We start from the raw sequence: 22,309 nt of genomic DNA on the forward strand, positions 1-22,309 counted from the left end.
TTACTGTGTAGCATCCTTTGATTTCAGCCTGAAGGTCCCCCGTTAATATTTCTTATAGGGCAGGTCTGCTAGTGATGGACTTTCTCAGTTTTTGTTATTCTGGGAATGCCTTAATTTCTCCTTCATTTTTGAAGGATGGTTTGCCAGATATAGAATTCTTAGTTTAGTTTTTTTCTTTTAGCACTTTGAAAACTAATCCCACTGTCTTCTGTCCTCCGTAGTTTCCGATGAGAAATCAGATGTTAATCTAATTAAGGATCCCCTGTATGTAATGAGTTGCCTCTCGTTGGTTTCAAGATTCTTTCCACAGTTTGATTATGGTGTGTTTGGATTTGGATCTTTTTGAGTTTATTTTACTTGGAGTTTGTTGAGCTTCTTAAATATGTAGATTAATGTTTTTCATCAAATATGGGACATTTTTAGCTATTCTTCAAATATTCTTTTTACCCCTCTTTGTCCTCCCTTTATGAGACTCTCATTATGTGTATGTTGGTATGCTTTTACTTGTCCTGAGGTCTCTGAGGCCTGTTCATGTTTCTTCATTCTTTTTTCTTTCTGTTCCTGACTCTATAACTGTTCCTCAGATTCTAGAACTTAATTGACCTGTCTTCATCTTCACTGATTTTTTCCTACTGCCTGCTCATGTCTGCTGTTGAGCCTCTCTAGTGATTTTTCACTTTAGTTATTGTACTTTTTGACTTCAGAATTTTTATTTGGTGAGACGTAATTCTCATCTTTCCTTTAGTTCTTTAGACATGATTTGCTTTAGGTCTTTGAACATATTTAAAATTTAAATTAAAATTCTTTTTCTAGTAAGTCAAACATCTGTGCTTCCTTAGGGACAGTTGATGTTATAGCTTTTTTCCTATGAGTGAACCATACTTTCTTGTTTCTTGTTTTTGTTGAAAAGTGGACGTTTTAAATAATGTGGCAGCTCTAGAAATCAGATTCTTCCTCCTCCCCTGAGTTGTTTGTTGTTGCTGATTTTGGTAATTCTTGTTAAATGATTTTTTTCTGAATTAACTCTGTAAAATCTATTCTTTGTTGTGTGTGGCCGCTGATGTCAGTACTTGTTAGCTTGATAGTCAGCTAGTGATTGTACTGGAACCAGTAAATCTCCCAGACTTTACTGAGGCGATCGGTGTGCATTTGGGGCACTCCTTCAACACTTAGCCAGGCACTTGACAACTCTGCCTTAGCCTTCACTTCCTCCTTGTTCAGAGCCTCAAGTTCAGCCAGAGCTTTACAAGTGGGGGTCTTCTAGGGACCATTATATAGGTCAAATAATGACAGTTCTTTGGAAATGAATCTTTGAACGATTCTGCTCCATTGTGCTCCCTCTGGTAACTGCTAGGCTGCACCAAGAATCTCAGCAGGTTATTATATTTTATTTTTTTCCCCAATTATTTTATTGAGGTCCTAATGGTTTATAACATTGTATAATTTCAGATGTACATTATTATTTATCAGCTACTGTTCCACCAGGTTATTTTTAAAGGCTATCATGTAGCTGAGAGCTGGAGATAGAATTAGGACACTGATAATCAGTCGTTTTTCTTGAATTAACGCTCCCCGGGTCTCTGCAATCCTTTGGTTAGTTTCCAGAGTTCTGAAAAAGTTGATTATGACAATTTCTGCCAGTTTTTTCATTGCTTTTATGGAGGACAGACTTTCTGGAAGTCCTGACTCTTCCATTTTTAATGATGTCACCCTCAGGCAATTTTTAATCAGGTGGAATCAGAGAATGGCATGAGTTGAATGCTGGATGTATTTTCTTATTCCAGTTCCATTCTGACTTATAATTAATGCCTTTTTCCCCTTGTAGAGTCTGGAGAATTCAGGCTTAGGAAGCAGCCTATCTGGATTCAAATCCTAGCTCTGCTACTTAATAGCTTTATGACCTTGAGCAAGTTACTTAACTTCTCTGGGCTTTAGTGTCTTCATCAGTAAAATTGAGATAATGATAGTACCTACCAGTAGGATTGTGAGAATTTAAAAAGTCAATCTGTGTAATGTACTTAGAACAATGTTGGCACATAGTAAGCACTCAATAAAGATTACCTGTTTTCAGAATTTATGATGTTGAAAATTTTAGATAGTGTGAATGTTATTTAGTTTGGTTTGTATCTTTTAGATATCAAGGATTTGTTAACTTCACAATGAATGTAAATCAGAAAAATAGTATAAAAGAATCATTATAAAATATATTCTTTAATATTTCTATAGAAATACGAGTCCAAGAAAATATACATTTCTTATATGCAGTGCTATTTAGTAAGCATTAAAAAATGAATGGAAATCCCAGATAAAGTATGACAAAGAAAACTATTATTGTATGTTTATTATTTATAATATTATCTTTTCATTATTTTTATTAGGTTAATAATAATGAAATGGTCGCATTACAACGAGAGCCCAATAACCCCTATGATAAAAATGCAATTAAAGTAAACAATGTGAATGGCAATCAGGTTGGCCATGTAAAGAAAGATCTAGCAGCTGCTTTGGCCTATATCATGGACAACAAATTGGCACAAGTTGAAGGGTAATGTACTTTCAGAGTTTAGTTTTAATAATTGTGAGTTGTAGTGATCTTTGAATTTGCTAAAAGTCTATATAGTTGCCCTGACAGCTTTTATCATTGTATGTTTAATATGTGTTCAGTAGATGTTTTAATTCTCCTTTCTTCTGTCTCCACTACCCTAGCCATCAAATAACTATCCTCACTTTCCTATTAAATTATTACCATGGAGAAAAATAGATTTTGGTTCAAATATTAGGAAGTCCATACTACCCCTCAAAGCCTTTTAGTGCGTAGATGTGGGAGTTTGGAAGTGTTTGTTTAAATCGGAGGTTGTTAACTGGTAGCCTGTGATCAGATATAGGTGAATTTCATTTTGCCTACACACTTTTAAAATTCTTTCATTTATTTCCAGTATTCAAATATCTGGATATTCTACATCTTATACATGTTAATTTTTTCTCTAAGTATAAAAATTATTTAGAAGATTTCTCTTGACAAGTGGAAGGTCTGGTACTGCTGGGCCCTCATTTCCACATGACATCAGTTGAGTGAAGCAGTTTTAGTCAGGGCATACTCTCCTAGTTCTATCGCCTCTTCCCTTAAAACTCCCAGTCTCCTCAGTGACCTTTTCTCTTTTAGGCATTTGTGTTTGTGATCTCAATTTAAGTATGGAATGTTTAGGATATGAAAAGGTGAGTTTGGAAGATAAATGCTCAGTAGTGTTTTCTCACTTTGTTTACTTGCTTTCTCCTTTCTCAGATCATCAAGTTTTTCAGATATTGAGAATAAACTTTTAGTGAATCCTGAATCAGAAATAGTTCTTGGAAATCATTTCCCATTCTCCCAGAATGGGTTGCTACCCTTAGTGGTTCTGTTGGTGAAAGCTCTACCTATCTATTAAACATACTGTTTTACGTATCGTACAATCTTGGTTATATGCTATCCTTATATTTAAACACTGCTTTATCCCATCTTCTCGGTTTCTTTTGGCATTCTATTCCTAAAAACCACTGTTTTCTTCTGATTGTTGTTGATTCTATTCTCTGTCTTTCGAGTCTGCCCAACTACTTCCTTCCTATTTTACTTCCATGCAAAATTTGAATGTGACACTTAGAACAGTTAACAGTCAGATTCTTAATCGGAGTAAAAAAATAACACTTCTAATTTCCCTTTTTTTCTTCTTAAATATAATAGGGTAGTTCCTTTTGGTGCAAACAATGCTTTTACTATGCCTCTGCATATGACTTTTTGGGGTAAAGAAGAAAATAGAAAAGCGGTTTTAGATCAGTTGAAGAAACATGGATTTAAATTGGGTCCTGCACCAAAAAGTAAGTTTAGGGTTTAACCTACTATTATTTTGATATTGTTATATGCATGAATAGTAAAACATTTATTCTCTCTCTTTTTTTTTTTTGTTAGGAAGATCAGCCCTGAGCTAACATCCATGCTAATCCTCCTCTTTTTGCTGAGGAATACCAGCTCTGAGCTAACATCTATTGCCAATCCTCCTCCTTTTTTTTTCCCCCCAAAGCCCCAGTAGATAGTTGTATGTCATAGTTGCACATCCTTCTAGTTGCTGTATGTGGGACGCGGCCTCAGCATGGCTGGAGAAGCGGTGCGTCGGTGTGCGCCCGGGATCCGAACCCGGGCCGCCAGTAGCGGAGCGCATGCACTTAACTGCTAAGCCACGGGGCCGGCCCACATTTATTCTCTTAAGTGATACTTTGAGTTTGGTTGGCTAAACAAAATTTTGCTGAAGTCTCCAAGTTATAACTTTGTTTAGGAGTCTTTTTAAGGAAATCCTGAATTTTTTTTCATTTTATTTTGAAATAACTAGATTCATAGGAGATTGTATGCATGCACACACACACACACACAGACACACAAACACACACACACACAAAATGTTCAAGGAGGTCCTGTATTCGCTCTGCTAATTTCCCCTAATGATGATATCTGGAAATCCCTGATTTTAAACATTCTCTTTGATAAATTATAGACAAAAGAATCTCCCAGTAGGGAATGAAAAAGTATTATTTGTTTGGCAAGAGTTTGTTGAAATAATGTGGAATTATTTTAACATAAAGTGTGTTTTTTGAATGACTTAGGATTTGGCTTTAAAAAAATTTTTAAGTATATGAAGGGAATTTTTAGTACAGCTTATTATAGAAGTTTTAAAAGCTAATTAACTAAAAGATAATTTATTTCATTTGGTGATTTTATTATTTTCATTTTTGTAAACTATAGCTTTAGGATTCAGTTTGGAAAGTGGTTGGGGCTCTGGAAGAGCTGGACCAAGCTATAATATGCCAGTTCATGCTGCAGTACAGATGACAACAGAACAGGTGTGCTTCTCTTTTATTGTAATCTAAAAGTGAATTTTAAATGTTGAAGATTGGTGTTTAAGAGAATAAGATAAATATGTATGTGCTGGTATTAGTGATCTTCAGAGATATTGTGAAGTTATGAAACGTAGAATGAATAGAATATATATTGCAAACATTTATGTAAGAAGAAAGCAGTGATAAGGAATATATCCATGCACACAGATTTATACATACATTACAACACACACATTGCTGTATACACGTGGGATGTTTTAATGTTTTTGTATTATTTGAAAGTTTTTTAGTGTCTGGATATTAATTTAAAAGAAATTGAAGCTTGAAACTTACTACTTTGTTCAGTAAGGTTGCAAATGCAGGGCTAAAAAAATTAATTCCAAATCTTTGGTATTAGTCTAGCTCTTACTTTGTCTAATTTGTAATCCAAGATGCTGTTATGCTGAGTTAGTTTGAAAAAAATGGATATAAAATAAATTGATGCAGATCAGTTTACAAATCACATCAAAAAACTTTTTTTTTCTACTCATCAGTATTAGCTTTTTTTTATATTCTAATTATAGTTACTATATTTTCCCTGCTCATTGTTAGGACTGGAGCCTGTGTATGGTGGGTAAATCCCAGCTTGCCTCTCCTAACTTTTTAGACTTGGCATGATTTCTTCTGGGCTAGTGCTGTGTACTCATGCTAATTTACAAAAGTAATTATAGCACACATATATTGCTATAAAATTGGACTGGATCAATTTAAAGAACCAACTATATTAGCATAAGATCGAGGTCAATCTAATATTTTGTAGCACATAGCAAGTTCTTTATTGCCGTAATAATAAATTAAATGTCACTGACTTGAAAGTAAGTCTTATGTACTTGGTAGGATCTGCCAAAATGGTTTGAATACAACTAATAGAATCACAGAATTTCAATGACAGGAGGAACGTTAGAGACATGCTACATCTAGTTCATCCCTTTCATTTTACAGGAATAAAATACAGGGCCATAAAGGTTAAGTGTCTTGCCCAAAGTTATATGTAGGTTTATTTGTGACAGGGCTGTGACTGAAACCCAGGACTTAGAAAACTCTGTATTCTGTGTTCTTTTGACTGTAACGCAGTTACCTCTTACACCTAAAGCACCTATTCTTTCTGCTTTCATTGAGCAGTGTAGGATCTGAAAGGATTAGTTTATGTACCTTTTGGTATTTGACTCTTTAAAAAGTTAACTAAATGATTTGAAATCTCTGAATTAAGTGTAATTATTGTTTTAATTGGTTTGTTTCATGTTTCTTGTTGCTATTTGTTGTAGCTTAAAACAGAATTTGACAAATTGTTTGAAGATTTAAAAGAAGATGATAAAACTCATGAAATGGAACCAGCTGAGGTACTGAGCCAATATTTTCTATTTGAAACTATTTAGAATTTTAAAGTATGCTGTTTAATCTGTAAATTTTTTTTTTCTGAGGAAGATTTGCCCTGAGCTAACATCTGCTGTCAATCTTCCTCTTTTTTTTTTTTTTTTTTTGCTTGAGGAAGATTAGCCCTAAGCTAACATCTGTGCCAATCTTCCTCTATTTTGTATGTGAGTTGCCGCCACAGCACGGCTGACAGGTGGTGTAGGTCCACGCCTGAGATCCGAACCTGCAAACTTGGGCCGCCGACGTGGAGCGTGAGGAACTTGAACCACCAGGCCACATGGCCAGCCCCTAATCTATACATTTTTTAATCACAAAATCAACTTTTTTCCAGATTCTGCATGGGGAAAAAGAAAAGACTTGTTGGATTTCTATTTATGACATTCCTTTTTATTTATAGGCTATTGAAACACCATTGCTCCCACATCAGAAACAAGCTCTAGCTTGGATGGTTTCACGGGAAAATAGTAAAGAACTTCCACCGTTCTGGGAACAGCGAAGTGACTTATACTATAATACAATAACAAATTTTTCTGAGAAGGACCGACCAGAAAATGTCCATGGAGGAATTTTAGCTGATGATATGGGTTTGGTAATTATTTTTTTTCTTGAGTTAATAGAATTTTATTTTGTAATTATGATTTTGTAGAAAGTAATTTGGAAGTAGTTAGAGATGGGAATATGTTGGTGCCAGTTTGGGACTAGATTTCACTTTCAATGTAGATCACAGTTTTTCCTATGGTTTTCACTTAAAATAATGCCAAGTTTATTTTTGGTTTGTGGTTAAGATATAATTAAAATAATTAGTGGTAATGATAGAAACATGTATTTCTTAATTTTCTTTTGAAATTCAAGGTAGCTTATTTTTCATGGGTTTTCTTAAAAAAAAGGAAAGACGGGCCAGCCCGGTGGCGTAGCAGTTAAGTTTGCGTGCTCTGCTTTGGCGGCCCGGGGTTCGCAGGTTCAGATCCCGGGCGTGGGCCAATGCACTGCTTGTCAAGCCGTGCTGTGGCGGCATTCCCTATAAAGTAGAGGAAGATGGGCATGGATGTGAGCCTGGGGCCAGGTTTCCTAAGCAAAAAGAGGAGGATTGGCAACGAATGTTGGCTCAGGGCTAATCTGCCTCCCCCCCCACCCAAAAAAAAAAAGGAAGGACAACATTATGTGAAAATTTTTGTATTCTGTCACAAATATTGTGATATGCAAAGTATAAAATATATATATTTATGACTCCTTATACCAGCAGTTTTTATACTTTTTGCTCTTAGTAACCCTTTACACTCCTAAAAATTATTGAGGATCCCAAAGAGCTTTTGTTTTTGTGGGTGATATCTATTAATATATCTATTATTTATAGTATTAGACGTTAAAACAAAAATTTTAAAGTAACAATAAACTCATTTGTTAACACAAATAGCATATTTTTAAGTGAAAAGTAACTATTCTAAAACAAAAGCAATTTTGACAAGAAGACCTGCATTATTTTACATTTCTGCAAATCTCTTAAATGTTTGGCTTAATAAGTGACAACTAAATTCTCATAGCTACTTTTTCATTCAGTCTGTTGTGATATGGTGTTTTTGTTGAAGTACATAAAGAAAATTAGTCCTCAGACAGATTATGTAGTTGGAAAAGGGAGAGGAGTATTTTAATAGGCTCTTTAGATAATTATAGATATTCTTTGTTATAACAAAATTAAGCAAATATTAGTTTATTAAGGGTTAGTAGTTCCAATGTGGAACTTAAAAATCATATCAGTAAACTTTTTATATGCTGTTCCATTAAAATCCATTGGTGTTGCTTGCACATTGAATGAATATTTTACCCATGCATGGTTTTATAATGTCAGGCATTGTTCATTTGGAAAAGATTGGTTTATGGAGTTACACAGGTCTACCAAATGTTGACGCATTTCATTATCAATATCAAAAATTTATATTCATTGATATTATTGCTGATCTTATTAGAAAGGCATTTACATTTGGTATGCTCATAGTGTCAGGTACAAGTTTTCCACTATTCTAATTTTTGCTTGAAAGCTCAAATTTTACCATTAACAGCAAATGCTGTCATTTGTTTCCCTTGAAGATGATAGCCTCACTTTGTTAATTTTTCAAGAAAATGTCTGCCACTCAGTCATGAATAACTAGTTGTTGGTCATTCTGTCAAGTAAAAGTGGTGATGCATGAGAAAGAGATGATGCATGGTGATGCATGGTAGCTAGTTGAGCTTGCAGCTCAGGCTCACAAGTGATTTTTCTCTAGATAACCCTCGTATTGTGGTATGTAACAGAAGTATTTTCTGTGTATTTTCCATCTTGTTAAAAGATATAATATTAAAACGGTGTGTACTTACGAGGAAAGATTTAATAAAATTAATGTGTACTGCTTCATCAGAAGATTCTTAAAGTGAAACGGGCATTTTGTTTTTTGCTGTGAGTTTGTGGCAGTTAAGAATACAGTGACCACTAATATAATGTAGTACCAACTGCTTTGTTTCATACTAAGACATCAGCAGTTTTACCTACCGTTGCTTTTTGTGGCATTACTACAGATGTCAACACAAATGAGGTCTTAGTAGTAGTATGAAAATAGTTGTGACGGCACACGCACCTGAAAGGGTCTTGGGGACCCCACTTTGAAAACTGCTTTAAAATTGTCAGAGATTTATTTTTGTGTTGCTAATTATAAATTAAGCTATGGAAAATAATGAAAAATTACTTGTTTCCATTTAATAAAAATGTATAAGAAATATCATGTCCTTTATTCTTTATTGGAAAGTTATAGCTTTTAAGTCTTGGAATAATCTTTAAATGAAATTTAGTAAAATGATTATCTCATGCATATGCTGGAATTACTAATCATTTAAAATTAGCTCTGAATTACATGGCAAGCAAATAGTTGTAGTTTCATGATAAAGTTATTAGTTTGGGGTTAAATGTAGAATTTTAGAACAGCAGTAGTTCAAGAAAATTAGATTTTTCAGTGATGGTTATGGTATTTTATAGAGTAAGTCATTTAATAATTCCTAATATTGCAGTTGGGAAAGCATTTCCTATCAATGAAATACTTTTCATTAATATTTATGTTATTTAATACAATAATGAGTATATTTTTGTGGCCTTGAATGCTATTTGATATTTGCTTACTTGATTTTAAAATTGGTTTTGGAGTGTTCTCTGGTCAACTGGGTTTCATAATCTGACCTTTTGTCTTTTGAAAACATTTTAAAGGGCAAAACTCTGACAGCTATTGCAGTAATTCTTACCAACTTCCATGATGGCAGACCCCTTCCTGTTGAAAGAATGAAAAAAAATCAACTGAAAAAGGTAAAGTATTAGTAAGTGTGTTTTCTCTGAAGTCTCTCGTTTATTGTAAAACCTTTTAATTTTGTCATTGAAAGGTAATTACCAAAAAATTGATAGTATCTAATGTTTTCAGAGATGTGATGAATGGCCTCTCTCGTGCTGCTGCTATCAGAGTGAAAGTTGATACCACATTCATAAGGGTAATTTGGTAATATATCAAGAACCTTAAAAGTGTTTATATCTTTGACTAAATAATGCTATTTCAGAGAAACTATCTAAAGGAATTATCAGAAATGCATTTTTTCCGAAGATAAAAGTACAAGATTTTTTTCCCCCTGCATTATTTTAAAGGCAGAAAAGAAACACCTCTCAGTAAGGTAACAGTTAAATTATGATAGAGCCATAAAATTTAATATTATACAACTACAAAATTCTATTTTTGAAGAATACTTACTTCCATATGTTTTAGTAAAAAAAACAAAAGGCCAAGTACCCATCTGTGTATGGAGCTTAAGTCCTCATTTTGTGAATACATATTTATGTAGTCTAAGTGTTGTCACATACACTGTATTTGCCAAAATGTTAATAGTGATCATTATGTCCTAGTGATGAGCATATGGGTGACTTTTCTTGATACTTAATTTATATGTATTTACATATATAGAATATATACACATAATATATTTATATTCAATTTCTAAGAATTAAAAATGAATTAATTTTATGGGAAAAATAAATGTTATTAGAATGAAACAATTATTCTTCGTTCTTAGCTGAAAGTCCAAAGAACTTAAAGTAGGAGATAACTAAGCAAAAAGTGTATGCCAAGTATCTCTTTTTTGGACTTTTCTATGCTGCTATTCTTCTAATATTTTAGTTCTCAGAGAGGCTGCGCATCAGTTTCCTGCCACTGCTTATTGAAATTCTGTTTTATTAATTTCTGCACTTAGTTGCATTTTCTCCTTTGTACTTTTATTGGGAGTTTAACTCTGTTATTGTTGTCTGAGATTCAGGTCGCTACCTTGAATAGTCCAGTGCTTTACATCCTGTTCTTCCTACCTAAGGCTACTTACAGCTTCAGTGTCAATTATCAACTTAAAAATTGTTTGTTATCAGTAAGGCTTTTCCCCTGCACACCCCCCAGATCAGCCATGCATTTAAGGTGTTGTGTAGTGGGAAGGTTTTAGGATATTTAGTTTGTTACATTAGTTGAAATTGAGGCCGAAAATGTGATTTCCAACTAAGAATTGATTACAACATAAGTTCCACTATTTCAAATAGATTTAGATATTCCAAGTTTACAGAGTTAAATGTCACTGATTTAAATTCCATTAGATTGGAGCATTCTATGATTTGATAGGTTGGACTTTGTAGAAAGTTTATCTTTGAACTCGATGAAGAAAAAGTTTGCTGAGTAAAATTGTTTAATATAAAAGGAATAATGGCAAAGGACATCCTTTATTTGTGGATAAACTTCTATATTATTTTTTGCACGCTGTTTAATATAAATGGTTGTACTAATTATTGAAGAACACTGGGTAGAACGTTTGATGAAAAGCAGTTTTAACATCAGTTTCTTGGAGCTAATGCTTTAAAAAGTTAATTATCTAAAATAATTCTTCTAGTTTGCATGTGTCTATATATGTTACGTTTTGGATTTTTTGTTTTTTTAGACTCATACCTTTATTTAGACTCATACCTTTAAAAGAGGATGGATTTTCTTTTCAACCACATGTTTAGTAAAACTTTAATGGGATTTTATAAGATGTTTAAAATTCTATTTTTATTTTTGGTTTTTGGTGAGGAACCCTGGCTCTGAGCCAGCATCCATTACCAGTTCTCTTTTTGCTGAGGAAGATTAGCTCTGAGCTAACATCAGTGCCCGTCTTCCTCTATTTTGTATATGGGATGCCACCACAGCATGGCTTGATGAGCAGCACATAGGTCTGCACCCGGGTTTCGAACCTGCGAACCCCAGGCCGCTAAAACAGAGTGTGCAAGCTTAACCACTATGCCACCGGGCCAGCCCCTAAAATTCTATTTTTTTAGAAAAACTAAAATCAGATATCCTTTATTAGCCCTAATTCTCAGCAAAATTTACTTTCTGCTCCTGCCCACCAATTCCGAGCTCCACTCTGATGTTTTGATTCGCTGAGGTTATGATGTCATCACCCCTCTTTCTTTTTAAACTGGAAGAATTAATTAAACCTGATTTAATTTGTCATTCCTACCTACAGAATGAAGTCAAAAATTAAAAATAAGATCGCAAGGACTCTGCCCTACTAGACTCAGTCAAAAATATTTTCACATAGAAGTATAAAATTTACTTTTCATAGAAGTTTTTGTATTCATATATACATTGATATATTTTGAGACAAAGTGGTACACATGAAGGAAAAAAGAAGAAGTCAGGGTTGGCAGGAAAATCCCTGATAGGTAAGAGGAGGCACTCAGGGACTTGTACTATTGCATCTGCCCACCTGGGAATTCCTGAGAAAAACGATGGCAATGGCAGCCTCATTAAAGATCTATTGTTTACTGAGTAGGGACTCTTGGTTTGAAAGTTTGTAGTCAGAGAATTTCTTTTAATTCTAAAGTAGATCCCATTTTGTGACTATTTCTCACAGTAACTAATATACCATTTATAATGGAAGTTTGCTTTTTGTATTCCTTTTGAAGGGGTAAAGACTGACTAGTTTTCTTTTTTGAGGTCCCTGTGAAAAAAATTTTAAGAGTTTGTATATTTTTCCTCTTCACTTAATGCACCTCCCCCCACTGCTCCAGAATGGGTTAGCAGTTTAAGTAGTCTTTATTATGTAAAGTAAAGCAATGTAAAATCGATGCATTTTTAAGTTTATTTAAAACTGACAGCAGTACTGTGTAAGAAATATACCTTTTCATCTAGGAATGTAATGTTAATGATGAATCTATGAAACTTGGAGGAAACAATACCAGTGAAAAGGCAGATGGACTAATCAAAGGTAAACTTTAATTTTGAACATGACCTTATATTTGATTTAGATTTTTCCAATTTAATGATGTAATTCCAGCTCTGTCTTTATACTGTACAGAAATTTCAGATCTCTTTTTCTAAAGAACCTCATGAGGACTGGTAGTGAGGAAAAATTTCATTGAGGAGGTGACGATGGAATTGGGTGGTAGAAGTACACCAGTCAGAGAAGCTGAGTAGTAAGAGCATTTTTGGTTGAGAAAAAATCCCATGGAAGGGCAGTTAAAAAAACCCCAAAATGTAAAGCATATGTTGTTCTGGGACCTCAGAGTAGTTTATGGTATTTATTTATAATGTAGTGTGCATGGATAACAGCAGATAAGGATAGAAAGATAGGGTAGAGCCAAATTCTGAAGTCAGAGGAGAAATCAAAAGAGATCTCTGGATTTACCAGTTATATGGCTGGATTTAGCAGTTCACAAAAATTAATTTCTGAAGATTGGTTAGAACAGAGCAAGACTGAAAATACTTTAAGATAACAAGAGTAGGTGAAGAATTAGGAATAAAAATTGTAGGAAAATTGGGAGTTTATAGAAGGTGACATCTGATTTATTTTTGTCAAGTGAAGTAGGTCATCTGCTGGGAGTAAAAGGAGTTAAGAATCTAGACAAAGGATCCAAAGTAGTATAGATCATTCTGAGTGGATAGGGAGGCTGTGTGATATGTAAAAGAGTTGCTAACTGACACAAGGCAGCGACAGCCTTGAGATTTGAAAATGTAAATTTATAATCCCACCTATTTATTGTTCATTTTTTTCCAGCAGCTCTCAGCTTCCTTGGTACAGCAGGAAATTCAGCTAGTGTGGGGATTGGCTGGGTGACTACAGGAAAAGACTGGGTAAAAGAAATTGAGGGTACTTCTTAGTAAGACAGTACTAGGTTAGGAAATAAGTAGAGAGAGGAGCTGGCTGATTGACTGAAAGAACAAGAATGAAGATATTAAGATAGTTGAACTACTGAGTTGGAAAACCAGAGTTTTTAAGAAGGATACTGCTAGTCTAAGACAATTTACTAATACTTTATGTTTGTCCTTTTCTTTGAAATGGAAGGATCTAGATGTAGTGGAGAACCCAGTATTTCAGATGTCAAGGGAAAGAATAAACATCCCAAGTCAGAATTGTCTAGTTCCTGCCCCAAAAGGTAAACTCTATTATGGTTTAATTATATGTAATATGTTTGTTTAAACTCTTTCTCCATTTTATTATATGTAGGAGAGAGAGAGATGAATGATCATTATATCTCAGTTACATAGTTCTTTCAAATACATTCTTTTATTTGAAACTGCCAAAATCACTGTGACTTAGGCACGTAGGCTGTTCTCATTTTTTTTTTTTTTTTTTTGTGAGGAGGACCAGCCCTGAGCTAACATCCAATGCCAATCCTTCTCTTTTTTGCTGAGGAAGACTGGCCCTGGGCTAACATCCATGCCCATCTTCCTCTACTTTATATGGGACGCCGCCACAGCATGGCTTAACAAGCGGTGCATCGGTGCGCACCCGGGATCCGAACCGGCGAACCCCGGGCCGCCGCAGCGGAACGTGCGCACTTAACCACTTGCGCCACCGGGCCGGCCCCATAGGCTGTTCTCATTTTATAGGTGAAAAGTAATAATCTATAAAAGAAGTGAATTGGTAATCTTTAATCACTTGTCTTTCTACTACTTTTTTCCTGTTTCTTTCACGTAGCAACTAAGATCTAGCTCCTTGGGTTTTTTGTTTTTGTTGAGATTTGAGAAGAGTTTTGTTCATGACTTTGAAGAGATGAAAACTGATGCATATTTATTGGATGGCTTGACAAAAGCTCTCTGCTCATCTCGGTTCTTTCTTCACCTTTAGTGAAAATAAGACATGATAAAGTTATTAATGGAGAGTATTATGTTAACAAGTTAAGTCAATGAATAAAAACACACAATGCCCCTCTCATCTCAAGTTGAATCTGTTAACTTTATAAATTTCATTTACCCTCTGAAGTAGATCTGAATACTTGGCTTTTGTTGTGTTATATTGTCCACCATCAGTATCTGTAGGCGTGACGTCAAATCTGAATCTCTTAGCTATTCACCGACAGAGATCTCCAAACTGGGGCTTTGTTAATTGTTCTCTATCATTAATATCCATCTGAACTGAGCACAAAACTAGGACTCATTGGTTTCCCTTTAATCTGGATCTCAAATCTTAAAACTCTGAACTGACCATGAGCTTGGGCAGCAGAGCACTATTAGGTGGACCAGATCAGATTACAGGACATGAAAGTAATAATAATGAGGACAGGGAAAGACTAATAACAGCCAATACACATATAGCTAATACATATATGCTTACTATGCAAGAGGCACTATTCTAGGGGGTTTGCATGCAGTAACACATTTTATCCTATGAAGTGGATTGTATTTTTCTTCCTATTTTTCAAATGAGGAAACTGAGGCATAGAAGAATATTAGGTGACTTGCCTAAGGTCACATAACCAGTAAGTGCGAAATGGGGGTTTGAATCTAGACAGTCTGACTCCAGAGTCCATTCTTCTGAGGCACTTAACCAATGTACTGTACTGTTTCTACACAAAATTTATGAAATTCTTCATTGTGAAAGAATTATATTTTTGCCTCTTAGGTGCTTATATCATTATATTGTGTGGAAGTGTTTTCTTTGATAAGAGTCATTTCTTTTTTATTCTAGTTTTATGTAAGTGTTTTAATTGAATATTGAATTTAGTATTGAAATGATTACTATTTTTAGAATGGTTTACTTTCTCAAATTTATTTTAATAGTAGTAGTACTGCATTTTGTATAGTAAATGCGTGTGGTTATGAAAACGAAATGCTTTTATCAAATCCAACTTTAATTTGTCAAATAAAAAGTTTCCCTTGAAATTTTTGTGAAAAAGAAACAGGCAAGACAATAGCATTTGTATTGTATTTAATAAATGTATGTTTTTATATCTCATTTTGTTTTGAGTTGATAAAAAAATTTGTGTATACTTAATTTTAGAAGAAAAACTGCTGTCCAGTACACTGAAAGCAGTGATTCAGAGGAAACTGAGACAAGTGAATTGCCGCGGAAAATGAAAGGTAATAAATGGATTTAATTTGATAATGCTCCTATATTCTAATTTCCTAGTGTGACCATTTTTATATTTGGTTTTGTTTATAGGCAAACTGAAAAATGCAGAGTCAGAGACTAAAAGCAGAGTAAAAGGTATTTGTATACATCTCAGTATCCAGAATCTACACTTAAAGGTTATTAAAGTAAAACTCTAGTGATTTGTATCTCTCTAGCTTGGAATTCTTCAGTTATAGGTCTTAAATTTGACTGCTGTTTACATTTGAACTTCATGGAGCTTATTACCAAGGGTGTTAAATGAATGAGGCAAGTTGAAAGAATAGTTTCAAATTAAAATCTAAGGGAAAATATTTAAACCAACTTTAAACAAAATAATTCCCTACTGCTTATAAAATGACTTCAATAAAACCTTATTCATATATGTATAAATTGTAATTACACAAATGGAGTGGGAATGCCTTCTTGGCAATACTGTTATTGCTAGTTTGAATTATCATACATATGTAGAAATAATCAGTGAGTATCTTTACTTTTTTCTTTATCTTTATTTATTTATTTATTTTTAATTTTTTGTTTATTGCAGTAACATTGGTTTATAACATTGTATAAATTTCAGGTGTACATCATTATACTTCTATTTCTGCATAGATTACATCATGTTCACCACCCAAATACTAACTACAACCCATCACCACACACTTGTGCCGAATTATCCTTTTCGCCCTCCTCCCTCCCCGCTTCCCCTCTGGTAACCACCAATCCAATCTCTGTCTCTATGTGTTTGTTTGTTGTTGTTACTATCTACTACTTAATGAGGGAAATCTTACGGTATTTGACCTTCTCCCTCTGACTTATTTCACTTTGCATGATACCTTCAATGTCCTTCCATGTTGTCACAAATGGCTGGATTTCATTGTTTCTTATGCTTTACTTGCTTTTCCTTTAAATCAGGTGTTCCTATTAGTTGAGGAATTGTATTGCATTTGAAAAATAACTCATCACCACTGACTGACCTGAAAATTTGGCAGCCTCATCATTAGAAGTGAAACACCTGTTTCCTTGAAAAAAATTCTCCTTTTACCTGGGAGCCAGATCACTTTGCATATGGCTGCTCCTACTTGCACATCTCTTCCTCAAGAGAAGCAACAATTTATTACAAATGACTACATTCCTTCTCTGAGCTGGAAAGATATGCTTAGTGTCAGAAGAGGCAGTTTTGGTTACCAGATATTATTTTATTTAATACTGTAAGCTCTTAAGATAGTGTGGAAGAGGTATTCTATTTCTTATCCTTAGAGAGTACCTGTACCTAAGCACAAGAGAGAATGAGTTTTTAATATCTTGATGATTCTCTGGTTTTTACTTCAGCAGGATCTTCTAAAGTTAAAGAAGATGTAGAGTTTGCATGTGCATTTACTTCATCTACTCCTGCAACAAAAAAGAAGATGTTGAAAAAGGGTCAGTATATCTGCTGGTTTTTTATCTTTTGTTTTTTCTATTTTTCAATGGAAAAATTTTAAATGAGAAAAGTTATAAAACCATACTACAAGAAGTTTGGAAAGTAGAGAAAAGAAAAAAATACATAATCCTATTTTTATTTATTTTCATTTATTTATTTTTATTTTATTGTGAGGAACATCAGCCCTGAGCTAACATCCATGCCAATCCTCCTCTTTTTGCTGAGGAAGATTGGCCCTGGGCTAACATCCGTGCCCGTCTTCCTCCACTTTATATGGGACGCCGCCACAGCATGGCCTGACAAGCGGTGCGTCAGTGCGCGCCTGGGATCCAAACCCGGGCTGCCAGCAGCGGAGCGCGTGCACTTAACCACTATGCCATGGAGCCGGCCCCATAATCCCATTTTTAAAAAAGTGCATTTTGGTGTGTTTTCCTTCTAGTACCTTTTCCTAGCCTGTTTGTTTTAGTTAGGTCAAAAATATGATGGGAGGAGGTCCCTTACTCATCTGAGTAGCAGAAATATTTCTTCTAGGGAAGGCACAGAGCCATTTATGACTGCTTTAAAACTTAATTTAATTTGTGTTAATTTAAATTACAATGAGGACTTAATTCTTGGTATGAGTAGAGTATGCTTTTTATTTAAGAATGTTAGTGATATTTATTATAATTTTATATTTCGTAATTCATAGGTAAACAACACTCCTTAAGAGTCTAAGTATTTGAGATGGAAAGAGATTGAACTAGGAGGAGATCTGGGACAAGTTATATCTATGCACCTTAGGCCCCTCTGTTTTACGTGTTGGGGATATGACAGACAAAAGTCTGTTTGCATGGAGCTACGTCTAATGATGGGAGAAACAAAATAAACAAGTAAACACATAATTTTAAATAAAAATTGTTGTGAAGAAAATAAAGGAGGATAGTGAAATAAAAGATTGACTGAAAGGGCCTGTTTAAAAAGATGATATTTCAGCTAACATAGAATGATGAGAAGGAGCTAACTTTTGGTCTAAGAATCAGACATTAGGAATAGAAAATATAGACATTGCAGATAGATTACTTTTGACCCTTGTTTTAGAAATTTTAAGAAATTTGGAACTTTCAGTCGAGAGAATTAGGATAGAATTGAGACAGAATTAAGTTCACACAAAAAAGTATCCCTTTCTGTTGCAGACAACATAGCTGTAATACAAGAGAGAAACTTAAAAAGTCATAGCTGTGATAAAACCGAAAACATATTTCTGGAAGAGAAGCAGAATAGAAACAAAAATCATTGAGTGGAGATGGAAGCCATATCTTGTGGTAGAGAGTGATTTCTTAAGTAAGACACAAAAAGTCATAAGGAAAAGATTGATTAAATTCTACAAGATTTTAAATTTCCATGTATCAAAAGGCACCATAAACAAAGTGAAAATTGATAAAGCTGAAGAAGATTTTTGTGATAAGTGTAACAAAGAATTAGTATCTAGGATTTGTAAAGAACTCTTTAGAAAAAGACCACTCAATAGGAGAGTAGCCACAGTTATGCACCACGTAACGTTTCCGTCAGTCGTGGACCACATATATGGTAGTGGTCTCATAAGATTAGTACCATATAGCCTAGGTATATCTGTACCATCTAGGTGTGTGTAAGTACACTTGATGAGGTTCTCACAACAACGAAATCACCTAATGATGCATTTCTCAGAACATTCCTCCTTCCTTAAGTGGTACATGACTATAAATGTATAGTCCACAGAAAGAAAATCCAAATAACCAACAAACATAGGAAAAGATATGCAGACTCAGTCATTGGGGAAATGCAACTTAAAAGAACAGTGAGGCACCATCTCACCCATCATATTTAAAAAACTTTTAAAAATCTCGCAGTGCCAAATATAGGCAAGGTTGTGCAGTAATAGGAACTCGCATGCATTGTGGATGGAAGTGTAAATTACCACGGAGAACAAACAGGCCAAATATAATGAAGCTAAAAATACACCACCTAGAACTGTGTATAGATATGTACAAGGAAACATGAACAAATAGTTTTCATTGCCACGTTAGTTTAGTGAAATATTGGAAATAATGTAAGTACTGTCCAATAGGGAAATGGGAAATAAAATTGTGGTGTATCTTTACATAGGCTGCTGAGTGTCCTCACAACATGGCAGCTGGCTTCCTCCAAAGGGAGCAATCGGAGAGAAAAGCAGAAAGAGAGGGAGAGAGCACCTAAGACAGAAGCTGCATCTTTTGTAACTTAATCTCAAAAGTGATTTACCATCACTTCTGCCATATCCTATTGGTCACACAGACCAACTCTAGTAGAGTGTGGGAGGGGACTACACAAGGTTGTGACTATCAGGAAGTGGATATCATTGGGGGCCATCTTGGAGTCTGGCTACCACATTAACTATAGTATAGATTCAGAAAACTGCATAAAACAATGTTCATTTTAAGGAATAACTTAATAAATGTTAGGAGATATTCCAAATATCCTCCTTGTGCCCCCTCCCAGTCACAGTCCTCTACCTCCCCCCATAAATAATCGCTATCTGAATTTTTAGTTGTTCAAAGTGGCATGGTAAAATCTAGTTCCTGTTACTTTGTCATGGCTGGAAACAGAAGTCCATTTGCTTCATTTTTTTTTTTTTTGTGAGGAGCATCGGCCCTGAGCTAACATCTGCTAATCCTCCTCTTTTTGCAGAGGAAGACTAGCCCTGGGCTAACATCCGTGCCCATCTTCCTCCATTTTACATGGGACACCGCCACAGCATGGCTTGATAAGCGGTGTGTCGGTGCAGGCCCGGGATCCGAACCGGCAAACCTGGGGCCACCACAGCGGAGCGTGCACACTTAACCGCTTGCGCCACCGGGCCAGCCCCTGTCTGCTTCATTTTAATTCTTCCTGATTTCTCTTTTCATAGAGGCACATTACTCACATTACTGTCATCTCTTTATTGACTTCATACACATTTGGGAAAAAACAGCTAAAGGCTGTGTCACTGATTCATTCTTTCAGGAGCATCTGCAGCGGAGAGTTCAAAGAAAACTGATGTTGAGGAGAGACCAAGAACAACACTGATCATCTGTCCACTTTCTGTGTTAAGCAACTGGATTGTAAGTCTTCACAGCCCTTTAAAAATGTGATATAATTTATATTTGGCATAGACAATAAAAAGTATTCTGTTAAAGAGTTGTTTATTGGGAGAAATATGTTTGGCCAGCGCTTTGTATCTAAATTCAAATAATCCTTAGGTGAATTAGGGTTATGTGTGCGGAATTGAAGTAATTTTTCTTTGAAGATTTATAGTAGAGAAAGAAACATGATTAATTGCTATCATAAGATTTGGTTTATACTTCGCCTCTGCCATTCCTGTCCCCCAAAGTAGGAAAGGTATATAATTTGACTACTATATTTATGAAATATTGGGACCTCTTTTCTAAGAACTCCACTAACAATAACTTTTGTTTTTATAACAACTTGTAACATTTAGTGAGCTCTTGTGTGCTCAGTTTTTCCCTAAGCTCTTTTCATAGATTTTCTAATTTAATCCTCACAACTATTATTCTCATTTTCCAGGTGACCAAATTGAAACAAAGAGAAATTAAATAACTTGCTTAAAGTCATCCAGCTAATAAATGATGGAGCTAGGATATAGTCTCCAACATCCAACATTCTGACTTAGAGCCTATGCTTTTAAGGCTACCACCAGAAAATTTTGTCTTGTCTTTTTTTTTTTTCTTCCATATTGCTTTTCTGTTCTAAAACATTACATTGGAATGGGATCTCTTTATGTATTATGTGTAAGGAGCAGCTTGGTTCTGTTTCCTTTCCAGTTTGAGCTTCAAGCAGCATGTTACAATGAAATAACGACTCTGGTGGAAGCACTGTGAACTTAAAGACCACTGGGTGTGAACTTCCATTCTTGCCACCTCCGAGTTTATCTGCATCTCTCCTGGCCTTTCCTCTTCTAATCTTAAGAGCTGGAAGAGGTCCTACTCTTTGTAAGATGAATACCTTAGTCTGTACATTGGAGTCCATCTCTTCCCACTTTTGAATTTTGTCTGTTATTTTTCTCCTGGCCTGGTTGTTCAGTCTCCCCACTGGCTCTTTCATTAAACATACTCATATCTTTTTCCTTTTTAAATACCTTCTCTTGATTAGGTCTCACCTTTAAATTGCTACTCTTCTGCCTTTCCTTCACTGTCATACCTCTTGGGGTTTACTTTTCACTTTGCCCTTTTACTTTTCACTTACTCCTTAACTCGTTGTAATCTGGCTTCTGCCACCAGTTCTCTAAATTGTATTGGAAAAGATAAATAGTTATTGTCTAATTGTCAAGTTCCATGGCCTCTTTCATTTCTTTTTGACTTTTATATAGCCTTGCCTGCTTTACCTGCTATCTTCTTATTGTAAGTTTTTGGTTTAATTATTTTAAAAAATTTACACCTTCTCCTGATTAGTGTGTCATTTTTCCTCTTAGGACCAGAATGAGTTTTAGTGCTGTCTCGCTCTTCTTATATTCCAACAAAACTATGCTCTTTCTTTTTATGTTTGCTCCCTTGTGGGAAGGGCAGTACATGGGTACTTGAATGGCAGTTACGGGGTGAGGTTTAGAAGTATTAATGGAGGTATGAACAGTAGAACTGTGATTCTTTAAGAGCTTGGGGGTGTGGATATGTATTTTAAAAATGGGTAATGAGTATTTCGTTATAATTTTATATTGGGAAAACAATAAAAGTTTTGGTAATATAAACTTCATAAAGGAAACCTTAGCAAATGCTTGCCTACTTGAGGTTATAGAAAAATTGATTTTTAAAGGAATGAGGGATGGTTGGGCATATAGGGATTCCTGGTCAAGAATCAGAATTTCGTAACCTCTCGACAAGCTACTCTTCCCAGCCCCCAGATAAATGACCTAGCACCCTAATGAGCAGGCTAGAACTACCTTATCTTCCCCTTTTTGGCTTCAAACTTGGGAAAGAATCCAGTTAAAGGAGTAAGATACCAATTCCACTTCCACCACATACTTTTTCTGGATATTTAGACAAGTTACTTATCCTCCCGGTGGAAAATGAAACAATATTAACGCTTATTTTGTATACACACACACACACACACACACACACACACACACACACACAACCTAGCACAATGACTAGAAACTCTATTATTATAGTTCTCTTTCTCCAGAAAAGTTAACTTTCTTCTATTTCA

General features: G+C 34.9%; 1 protein-coding gene across 3 annotated transcripts in view; it reads left to right on the forward strand.

The window, feature by feature from the left end:
• HLTF (helicase like transcription factor) overlaps positions 1 to 22,309 on the forward strand; it is a 50,157-nt gene that overhangs the window by 6,414 nt on the left and 21,434 nt on the right. For 2 of the 3 annotated variants that reach the window (XM_058551206.1, XM_058551216.1), the window contains exons 3-14: positions 2,379 to 2,545; positions 3,719 to 3,852; positions 4,772 to 4,869; positions 6,171 to 6,245; positions 6,677 to 6,868; positions 9,509 to 9,604; positions 12,489 to 12,564; positions 13,642 to 13,732; positions 15,580 to 15,659; positions 15,742 to 15,786; positions 17,020 to 17,109; positions 20,111 to 20,208. In XM_058551206.1, the coding sequence (XP_058407189.1) occupies positions 2,379 to 2,545; positions 3,719 to 3,852; positions 4,772 to 4,869; positions 6,171 to 6,245; positions 6,677 to 6,868; positions 9,509 to 9,604; positions 12,489 to 12,564; positions 13,642 to 13,732; positions 15,580 to 15,659; positions 15,742 to 15,786; positions 17,020 to 17,109; positions 20,111 to 20,208 (1,242 nt within the window). The remainder of the gene's footprint in view (positions 1 to 2,378; positions 2,546 to 3,718; positions 3,853 to 4,771; positions 4,870 to 6,170; positions 6,246 to 6,676; positions 6,869 to 9,508; positions 9,605 to 12,488; positions 12,565 to 13,641; positions 13,733 to 15,579; positions 15,660 to 15,741; positions 15,787 to 17,019; positions 17,110 to 20,110; positions 20,209 to 22,309) is intronic. The other variant, XM_058551225.1, reaches the window with a different exon arrangement.

Source organism: Diceros bicornis, chromosome 2, assembly GCF_020826845.1.
Source record: "Diceros bicornis minor isolate mBicDic1 chromosome 2, mDicBic1.mat.cur, whole genome shotgun sequence".
In the NCBI taxonomy this organism is placed as follows: Eukaryota; Metazoa; Chordata; class Mammalia; order Perissodactyla; family Rhinocerotidae; genus Diceros; species Diceros bicornis.